At 40.0% G+C, this 11,267-nt stretch overlaps 1 protein-coding gene across 1 annotated transcript in view; it reads left to right on the top strand.

The window, feature by feature from the left end:
• Positions 1 to 353: 353 nt before the first annotated feature.
• STAG1 (STAG1 cohesin complex component) overlaps positions 354 to 11,267 on the top strand; it is a gene marked incomplete at both ends in the record, with an annotated part of 149,631 nt that continues 138,717 nt past the window's right edge. Inside the window, 2 exons of the mRNA XM_082003812.1 lie at positions 354 to 382; positions 7,187 to 7,289. Coding sequence (XP_081859938.1) covers positions 354 to 382; positions 7,187 to 7,289 — 132 coding nt within the window. The remainder of the gene's footprint in view (positions 383 to 7,186; positions 7,290 to 11,267) is intronic.

Below are 11,267 nucleotides of genomic sequence, written 5' to 3'. Positions count from 1 at the left end.
ACAAATATGGGATGTAATGCAAAATACTTTGTGTAATTTAAAAAAAAAAAAGTAAAGTTGCCTAAACAGAATTGTAAAAACTGAATGCAAGAATATGATTAAGCTGTTCTGGGGACATCTGTTCTAAATTTCAAGTGATTTAATAGTGATGCGACTCCAAAATTGACCATTTTTGTTTACAGTGCTTTTTATTCCATCTATGACTATTTTGGAATCACATCTAACAGCTTTTTTCTCTCTTTTACAGACTGGACTTTAACATTCTTTTCATGAAAGAGGTTTCCAAGTAGTTGTCCTATTATAACTTTCAGAAGAAGTTCTATGTAGCTCTTACTTTCAAGAGTGCTGCAAAAATGATTACTTCAGATTTGCCAGTACTACAGTGAGTATATGTTTCTCTATATATTTGAAATCTTCAGTTTTAAAAAGGTTGAAGTAAACAGAGAGGTGATTGCAAGGATAAAGCAGGATCTTGAGAGAAGTGCAGATTAGTGTGACTGTTCCAGGCCTCCTTGTCGTATGCTGAAAAACTGTGTAAAAACCAAAACAAAACACTTAATCTAAAAGATATTTCTTTATATATATGCAGATTTAACTTTGCTGTGAAAAGTGAAACAAGTTCTTTGCTAGTTTTATGCTTCCAAATGTTGTGAATTTCAGAAATGTTAGATGGGTTTTAGTTATAATTGACCATATTTGTGTATTCCAGTTGCGTACTCTTTCTTACAATGAGCTGTATTTATTGTGCAAAAAGCCTTTGGCTTCTGCAGCTGAAGACAGCAAGTGGCATTCCCATGTTTTGATCTTGCTGGGAAATAGGAGTGGCTTATACAAATTGGAGCATCACTGTGCTTGGCTAAAGTGGACTCTTGGAAAGAACAGAGTGGAAGTCTATAACGAGAGGAGCTAGAGAGTAAATCAAGTAGAATTAAGAAAGGAAAATTTTAGCAACAGGAACTTTATTTGATGTGGTGGGTTGACTGTGGCTGCTGCCAGACATCCACCCAGCTGCTCGCTCCCCTCAGCAGGACAAGGGGGCTGGAAAAGCTCGTGGGGTGAGATAAAGATGGGGACATCACTTACCGACTGCCCTCATGGGTAAATCGGGCTTGACTTGGGGAAAAGTAATTTATTGCCAATTAAAGAAAAGATTTGGACGATGGTGAGAAACACAGACAAAAACTAAAACGTGTTCCTTCTCCCTGCTGTCCTTTTCCCCGGTTCAACTTCACCCCTTCATTCCAGACTCCCCTGCTCACCCCCGCAGCATGGGGCTCTCCGAGGGCTGTGGTGTGGATACCTGCTCCAGCGTGGGCTCCCCAGAGGCCGTGGGGGAGCCTGTGCCAGGGCGCTGGCAGCACCTTCTCACCTTCTCCCTCCTGCTACTCGCGGGGCAGGTCCCTCGCCTCTCGGGGCGCTCGGCTCTGCCTTTAATAGCTCTCTCGGAGGCACCTCCCGCGCCTCTGGCGGGCCCACGTGTGCCCGGCCCTGTGGCCCTCGGGAGCGGCTGGAACCGGCTGTGTCCGGCATGAGGCAGCCCCTTCTCGCCTCACGGAGCCCACCCTGCGGCCGCCCCGCTGCTGCCACCTTGCCGCCTAGAGCAAATACATCCGGTAATTAGCTAATGTTAAGGGTTTTTTTTTTTGCTGGGAATGAAGATCTGAAAGTAGGAATTATCACAGGGTGTAAAAGAGCCTCGATTTATCAAGGTTGAGTGATATTCAAAGACTAAGTTTTCAAGTGCCTTTAAGAAACTGAATGTTTGGACGATTGTAAAGTTATTTGTCTGACCTTAATGCCTGCGCTGCAATTTTTTTGTTATATTTTTAAACCTCTTTCAAAAAAAATTAATTTCTGCTGTGGGTGAGCAGATGGCTAAAGATGGGGCTGACCCTGATGGGAGGAGAGTCAGCCCTGAGGGCAGTTCTGGTTACCTTTGAGGGAAGTTGTGGAAAATTTTTTTCTGTGTGCATATTTTCCTGGATGTGCCAGATTCAAGAAGTGAGAGTGTGCTTGTGGAACGTGCCAGGAGATTATGTCACGGCAGCGGGGGGAAAGGGGTATTCCCGTTCCCGGCGCAAGAAGCGGGATGGCCTTAAGAAGTGGGTGAAATATTGTGGAGTTTAAAAAGTGCATATTAATGGATTTGGTAACTCTGCACACCAGCTGAAAAACCTGAGGGACATTAAAGATGTTGGCATGTTGTTTAATCAGAAGATTGTGAGCCGCCTGTATTATGCAACTGTAAAAACTGAAAAGAAGCATGTATGTTGTGTTTTCCAGTAGAGCTGAGAATCATTTAATGCCACTGTGCGAAGTGTTGTTGAGATGGCGTCATCAGTAATATATATAGTTTCGGTTGCTCATAAACAAGATGAGATCTTCCTTTTTACAAAGAAAATCAGCAGGATTTGCACATAAAGGTTTTGAGACTCTCCTGAGAGCTCAGAACATAAAGTCTAGTGTGGATGAAATATCAAAGAAAGTGGTAACTGCTAATTCAGTAGGACCCAACCAGATTTTCGTCAGAAAGGAGCCTGGCTAGGGGTGAGAGAACCTGAAGCAATCTTTGGTTAGGGGTATTAGCTTCACACATTTAGGTTTGAGAGGACAGAATCTGGTTCCACACAGGAGAAGCCAAGGTTTTCTTTCTAGCTCTTAAATAAGCAGCTTTGAAGGATTATTATAAACTACCATTCCTATGCCTTGTTTCTACTTTTTCATAATGTTTTCTAATCTTTTCAGCTGCCCCCTTTAAACAAAGGGTCCTAAAGTCAATTTGATATATTAATGTACTTTGCTTAGGACCATATAAAATACTCCCTCCTAAATTCTTATCTGTTGAGGGAACATGAAAGGAAAAATATTTAATCTTTCTGGATTTATAGAAGTAGCTTCCAAATGCACTGAAGACAGGATTTTACTTACTGGTGTTTCAGATGTAGGGAGAAAAAACCTCTGGTGTATTTGACCTGGGTGACTGACTGTTAAGAGTCTTCTCTCAATGGGATGACTCATATTTGCTGTGAGACATGTTCCTCTTTAGGTTTTGAAGATCAACCATGAGAGCTGATTCATCCATGATTCATGAGCCTGTGCATTTAGCCATTTTTCTTCATGAATGCTTTTCTTCACAAGGCTGGGTCTGGTGGTAGCAGTTACTGAATTTATCACTGCTAGAACCTTGAGCCACCTCAGCAATGCAGATAAAAGCTTATAGAAGTGTTGTTATTTACAAAAACTGACACATGAACATAGGATTTTGCTGTGGGGTGTTTTTAAGGGGTTTGGTATAAGCTCTATAGCTAGGGCTTTACGTAATAGTAGAAGGAAGGTGAATTTGTTTTGATTTATTTTGCAGAGATGTGAAATTTACTCTGTCTATGGAAGTACGTTCTTCAGACACATGACATGGCAAAGAGCTGCCCAGTAATCTGTTAAGTCTTCATTACGATATCATTAGTTTCAATGTCTAGCTATTATACCTTCAGAATAATATCCAGAGCTTTTAGGAGGGATCCTGGAGTTACTGCAGGTTTTCCAGGATGCTGTAGCCACCACAGAGAACAGAAAGAAAAGCTAGTGAATTTGAGCCCCTACAAGGGGTTGTCACATTTCTGCTTTACTCTGCCCACCCCAATCTTGTAGGTCTCCCACAATCTGCCAAATTCTCTTATGTCTCTATCATGTCAAAGGTCTCTTAGAGAGGAAAGGTTTAGCCTTTGGCAGTGCTGCCTCGCCTCTTATTAGATAAGGCAGGTCTCCTTAGGCCCAGATTACTTTCCCTCCCAACAGCTTCAGCAAAGATAAATTGTGACTAAGCCTAAGTTTTCCCCTTGGGTGACTAGTCACACGCACGTAAAATAGGGGTAGGATAATCCCGGTCTATTAAGATGTGGATAACTGCCACCAGATAAATTACTTCCTAGCACTTCTGCAAGATGTGTAGGGGATGAGGGAGATGGATGCTGGCCAGATGCTCTTCTCAATGAGTGTTAGAAACCTGACAGAGCTGCAGGCAGTTGAGATGCTTTATTCCTCCTACGCGTCCAGAAATAGGAGGAAAAGGGGCACATGTGTGTGTACCCAAAGCTACTGTAAGGCCTTGACAGAAACAAGAAGCACTACCTCCCAAACTGAAGGCACTCAGGGCCGCAGTGGAAGGGCCTTTTTGTGCAGGAGTTGCATGAGTCGGACAGAATTCCCTGCTGCTTGAAATGATGTTTATTTTAATGTTAAATCAGCCAAGGACTATAGGTTGTCCTTGATCCTGTCTCCCTACTTCAAATAATGTGAGTATTGAAGGGAACTTACTTTCTGATTTTTTTCCCTTATTCCTTACATACTTACATTCTTTGACAGAAGAAATTTCCTCTCTGCCTCACATATTGTTAGGGTGAGATTCATCTTGTTCAATTTTAAACATTTATATTTGAGCTGCTTCTCTAGATCACCTTACCATCAATGGAGAGAGAAGAAAATTTATAAAACATAAACTGTGACCAATTTTGGACACTCACCTTAGCACAGGGTATGTTGCACCTTAAGGTTTTTCTGTTTTCTGCATTGTATATGTCTAAAATTCAGATGAATCTCACCCTTAGTACTGATTCATTGAGCCTTTCCCAAAAGGCTTCCAGCAAACCAGAGCAGTTTTACCAGAAAAATTAGAAAAGCATGGTTATCATGTTTAAGGCAACAGTCTGTTTAAGACAAAGAAGAGAAGGTACTTAATAATTAAAATATCGCTTCCATATGCAGTGTTCCGAAGCAGTTGAAATTTCCAGAACTAAATACACAAATCTCAGCAGGTTTTGCTAGACTGAGACAGAGGGTGTAGCAAAGTCAAGCTCTCTGTGAACTAGATGCATGCAAAATAGTAGTACAATTTAATTTATTTATATAGCTCTAGTGTTTGAAGGGAAGTATTTGACCATTTGCCTAGGAGGACTGCTGAATCTGGTTTTAATAGAGAAAAATCTTTATCCTGATGATATTAGGGGTACGGTTTTGTAAGCTAGCAAAGCCGCAGCGTTTTCCCAGGAATGGGGATACTGCTTAGAGCACACTATGCCTAAAATTTTTCCAGTAAGGATCTATGTAGACCAGAGAGCAGCTTATTTTTTCTACGGAGAGCAAGAGACAATGGCTTTAATTTCTCTACAACAATGGAAATCAGCAGATATTTTTATGCAGTTTCTTCTGTATTCAAAAGTTATTTAAAATTAAAAAAAAGTCAGTGAGGCAACACACATTTTTGTCAAATTGAATTGCAATGTGATAGCTGGTCTTTGACTAAAAGCTGGATACATTCATCCACATAGGCATTGTTTTCAGCTTTATTCACTGCATTGCTTTTCACCAGTGTGGCCCTATTTTACCAAGTCATTTTGAACTATGTGTGGGGCTTCTTTTATTTGGCTTTAGGCTTTTTACAGCGGTGGGGTGTTTTTTGGTTTTTGGTTTTTTTTTTAGTTCATAGCTTGATACTGAGTTTTTCAAATTTCATATTTTATGAAACAGGAAAGTCACTTCAGTTTTATCACAACAAAGCTGCATTTTCAGTATTTTGTAGAGATTCTGTTTTATAAGTGTATAATTTGGGAACTCAAATGTACTCAAATACCGTGTTTTTTTTAATCTAGGGTGCCTGGTTTTCTGGGGTGTATAGAGTATTTGGAGATAATCCATTGAAGTTACTTTCAGAAAAGGAGATTCATGCATGTTCTCCTGCATTCTAGCTTTTGTAAAGCATTCCGTGGACCTCTTGGTGGTTTTGTGTTTGCGAACTAGAAAAGGTTGGAAAATAATGTCTTAATATTAGAAATTCATCATAGTTCTGCAGAATTACTTGGATCAGAGTAGACCTAGAATGATACAGTAATTTCAGTAGAGAAGTATCAGAACATTCTGCTACAATGACGCTTGTATCTTTCTGCATTACTGAATAGCTTTCTTCATGATACAGCAAATTTGTGAAGTATTCATGATTTATAAAACAAAATAAAAAAATAACCCCCCCAGACAATGTGGAAGATCTGTGACTGGCTTGCTGAAGCTTCTCAGTTTCTGTAAACCAGATCACTAATGCTGCCTTTTATGTTTGAGGCTGTATAGAATAATGGAATAGGTGTGGTTTTCACCTTCCCCTTGCACAAGTTTTACAGCAATTTAACTCCTTTCACTTCAAGGAAATTATACTGGATTTAAAGAAATCTCTGGTTAGAGCTAAACTTGACCCATCTTTGAGTAATCTCGGACATTATTGGAGTTACTCTTTCATTTCCAGAGATCTCGTGCAGTGGTGGTCTTGCAAACTAAAAATAAGGCATATCAGTAACAGGTATGGTTTTTGCTTGTGGGCTGCTCTTGGGCAAAATCTAATGCCTCAGAAGATCAATAACAAGCTGAGGTTCCTCAAGCAGCCAGGTCTGTTAAGAAGGCAGAGAAGTACCTGGGCATCTGGCGGGTGTGTGTGTGTGTAGAAACTGGGCTAATGTTTTTCCTTACTTAGTAAGGAAACCAGGAATGCTTGAAAAATGATACTGTGGGCTTCTCTGCTAATAGCCATTGAGCAATGTCAAGGTTTTATCATTGTACAAGTGAAAATGTTTTTCTAACTGCAAGAATCATAAACGTCTTCAGATCAGAGTGAGTTTTCTGTTTTGTGCCTCATGGTCAGTGTTAATCCTCTCTTTATTAACAGCTGCACAATGCCATTGTCTTCGAATGTGACTAAAACAATGATTTAATACTAGTGGGAATTTGTGTAACTGTTCTAATGATGTGATAGCTGGACTGGACTCCAGTTTGCTTTTTCATGGCCTTGAAAGCAGCTTGGAAGTAGTTACTAAGAGTAAAAGAAAGTTGATACAAGTGAATACACTGTGGGATGGATATGATGAGCGTGTACTGTTTAATATAGCCAGTTTTTGAAGTGTAACATGATTTCAAAAGAAGCTGTTAATTGAAATAGCTTCCAGTCTATAAAATGACATTCCAGCCCATAAAAAGGTAAGGCTTTTTGCCAGGGCTAACAATGCTTAGTTCCTTAGTTTGCAGAATAAATGTGGCAAGCTTTTTCATGCTAACTTTCTGGCTTAGAACTAAATATTTAAGCAGTCAGTTATAGATTACTTGTTGATTTCAAATCATTTTAATTTATCTAGTGTTTTTCCGCCCCTAGGGATTCTACAAATGAAACAACTACACATTCAGATGCTGGCAGTGAGCTTGAAGAAGCAGAAGTCAAAGGAAAAAGAAAAAGGGGCCGTCCTGGCAGGCCTCCAGTATGTCTCATTTAGTTTTGTTTTGTTATGCATCTATTTAAGATTGACTGCAAACTGTTTTTCATCTAATCATCTTGTGGTCACATAAATAGGCTTTTAATGAGCCCTATGTCAAACTTTATGAAGACTTGTAGTATGAAATATTTATCAGATTGATATGCAAACAATGTTTGGAGTGTTTAAAAAGGGACATAAAAATGAGGTCATAATAGCTATTATTTTTTCTTTCACTAGCTACTTACATGAACATTAGAATTCTGTTATTATTGTCGTATTACAGTCTTCTTTCAGACACGAGAATAATCTCTGTAAGCACGACCACTTTCTCTTTGGAAAATTGTGATGAATTTTAAGTGACAAATGACACTTAAACCATCCTTTTAGTCCCTAATAATCTCTTCATGTGAACGGAAGAGTTGCAGCATAGTATTAACTAAATGCCTCAGAAGATCTATTAACACATATTAAAAATTCATGTAATTGGCATACACTGTGTCCAACATACAGATTGGGAGCGTCAACCTATTCTCGGACACTGTTGCTGTCTGCTGTAAAGATTTGCTGTTCTTCTGTAGTCTTTGCCCATTGCTGGCCCATGAATGGGAACATTCAGAAACAATTCCCTATTACACACAGTATTTAAAGAGGCTTTCTCTTTTATTTACACTTATTTTATAAAATAGCCAATTTATCCAGAAAAAGTTCTGTGTCTTGTTGTCATTCATTTTAGTTCTTCAAGGTCACCAGATGTCGTTATCTTGATTATAGCACTTGAAGTACTGTGGAATAAGTTTTTTTTTGGTGGGAAGTTCTGTGTGTGTTATTAATGGTTTTGATTCTCCTCTTAGTCTTTGTCTAGGAGTACACCCCTGGTATGAATGGGATATCTCTCTCTCTCTGTATCTCTCTATATCTCTATCTCACTAGTAGATTGAGACTTTTTTTTTGCCCAAAGACCTTCCACCCTAAGTTTAACTCCTTAAGCATTGGCTAGTGAGTCCCTAAGAATGGACAGAACCATGTGTTCCTTTCAGCATGCTGGCCAAGCTGAAGCAAACTCCTTAGGTTTTCAATTTGCATCACAGTTTCTGGAATTACTTTGGAAGCCAACATTTTAAAGCCTGGGCTTTTCTTGGCATGTCGTTTTCCTTTTTGAAAGCTTTTGAACAGTGTTTCCTATGATGGAATATATTCTTCATCAGATGGACAGATTTGCTTACAAACATAGAGCTTCTTTACAGGAAGCTTTAAAGAAGCATGTAAAGAGAACAGGTCATCTGCTTATGTAACTTCTAAACAAAGGGCAAAATCAGAAATTATCTAGTAAATCTATGAGTTTTTGCAGATCTAATAAAAAAGAGGATGGTGCAACCTGATTGCTAACCCAGAAGGTGGTCAGAGTGTAGGAATTTAAGTTAAAGCAACACCAGTGGTATTTTTTATCCACCACACATTCACTGGAGAGGAAAGGTGAATGTTACAAAAGGTGTTGCTCATCCCTCTATTTGAGCTTACTGGTAGTAGCTACTATGGGACTACTTGCTGAAGTACTCTACTGGTCCTGCTATCAATTTTCTACAGGAGCCAGTTGATCATTATGCTTAGAACAACTCCAGACTCATTAAGTGTACATGATTGTAAAGTGATGAACATAGAGGTGAATCTGCCATTGCTTCATACATAAAATGATGGCCTGTGAGCTGACCATTGCTGCTAAGGAGCAAGACCTTAGAGTTATGAGAGATGATTTCATGAAAGCATCATCTTAATGCTCCAGAGAGGTCAGAAAACCCAAATCCAGTCTTAGAACTCTGAGGAAGAGGGTAGACAGTAAAGCAAATACCATGTGCTTTGTAAAATGGTGGGTGGTTTGCCAGAGTTTGTACAATTCTAGTTTCTCTTGACCTCTGCCCCAAAATCTCAAGAAGGATACATTAGGACTGGAATAGGGCTGGGAGGGACCTCAGGAGGTCTCATTGCAGCCTCCTGCTCAGAGCAGGATCAGCTTTGGGATCAGACCACATTGCTTGGGCCTTTTCCAGTCTGGTTTTGAAAGCCACCAAGGCTGGAGAGGGCACAGCCTCTCTGTGACCTATTTAATTTTATTTCATGAAAAATTTCTCCCTTGTCAGCAATCAGAACCTCTCTTGCTTCAGTTCATGACTACTGTCAGTTGTCCTCCTGCTGTACGCCGCTGCAAAAAGCCTCAGAGGGGAGGTGTTCCCAGCCCCACCAACTATGTTGGTAGCCCTCTGCTGAACTTTTTCTAGTTTATCAATACCTCTTTCACATTGAGAGGGCCAAAAATGGACATGGTATTCCAGATAGAGGCTAAGAAGCACAGAACAAAAGGGTATAATCACTTTTCTTGGTGTACTGCTGTATTCCTGCTTATACAGCCCAGGGTGCTGATGGCCTTTGCTGCTCAGGCACGTGGCGGTCTCAGCGCCACTTTGCTGTCTGTTGAGACCCTGAGGTCCTTTTCTGCAGAGCTGTTCCCTGACTAGCTGGTCTCCAACCTGTCTTGGTGCAGGGATTTGTTCCTCTGCCAGGGGCAGGTTTTTGCATTTGTCCATGTTGAATTTTGAGTATACCGTCAGCCCAGTCCTCCAGACTGTCAATAGAAGTTTTGCCCTGGGTGTCATCAAGCAGTCTCCCTGCCAATTTGGTGTCATTTGCAAACTTGACAGGAGCATGCTCTCTCACCCCCTCCGACTAGCTGATAAAAATGGGAAACTGGATATGTTCCAATGATACTTCTGTTGTAGTCCCTCATTGCCAGACTCCAGGTAGAGGATGATCCATTAACCACTATGATCTGAGCCGAGCAGTTCAACCACTTGTCCACCCATCTAGTTGTCTCCCACCCAGATCACAGCTTCCCTGCTTGCATACAAGAATATTGTGGGAGACTGTTGAAAGCCCTGCTAAAGTCAAGATAAGTGTCATCTGTTGCGCTCCCCTCATCCAGAACTGAGTCATCTTGCTACAGGTTTTTGGGTGACTTGACAAAATGTGTATGTTTGGATACACAATCAAATCTTGCCTTCACAGTTGATACTGCTGCAACAGAAAGGAATAAACAAGGTTCTTCTAAAAAGATGACCAAAAAGGAAAAAGCCACTCAATGTCTAATACACTTGAGGAGAAATGCAAATGCCTTGGAAAATCTAATCTAGGCAATTAAGTTTATAATGTTATTTGATATTAAAAGTCATGGGCTGAGTAATCAAGGTATTGACTTTGCAAACATTGTATTTCACTTTCCCTCCTCCTCCATTATTGCTTACCTATCCATGTTGCTAAGCTATTCACTTTCCACAGGTGAATTATCTGCCTCTTACAGGAGATGCAGCTGACATTTCTTCCCTGACTCTACTATCTGTTAACATTATTTGTATTTCCTGAACAGGTACCACCTACCCTTACTCTCAGATGTGAAACAGATTAAAATATTTAGTTAAATTCAGAGCTGTTTTTCTCAACTGATACTTAGATTTGATGTTTTTCATTTCTGTTATAGACCTAAAGAAAGGCTTTTCTGCCAAAAGGTCTTCTGATTTTTGTTTGGTTTTTTTTTTCCTAACTAAAATATTATGGCCTAATAAGATTTGATCTCTCCCTGCAAATGCTGATTTGCTTATGTCCTTATGCCATCACAGCTACACAGCTGTCATAAACATATTGACCTCTTTTGGAAAGAGAGTTTACTCTTCTGTGCTGTTTTGTCTAGCTTCATGGTTCTATTGCAGAGCTGCACACAGTATGCTCCGTCAAATGTATGTATGTATGTATGTAGAGGATTTTCCAAACTTTTTTCCAAAGACAGACATTCCTTTCTGCAAATTTGAGACTTTTGTAAGGAGACGGTCCTCATTTGAAAATTTGCCATTTGTAGCAAATGACTGTTCAGTTCATAGAGAACCTTAATATTTTGGGAAACCTTCCCTTCCTGAAAACTCTGCTTTCCAAGTTTCC

This window comes from Phaethon aethereus (assembly GCF_964289735.1).
Source record: "Phaethon aethereus genome assembly, chromosome: 9".
NCBI lineage: Eukaryota > Metazoa > Chordata > Aves > Phaethontiformes > Phaethontidae > Phaethon > Phaethon aethereus.
The sequence above is the reverse complement of the archived record's forward strand: the minus strand, read 5'-3'. Positions and strand labels throughout refer to the sequence as shown.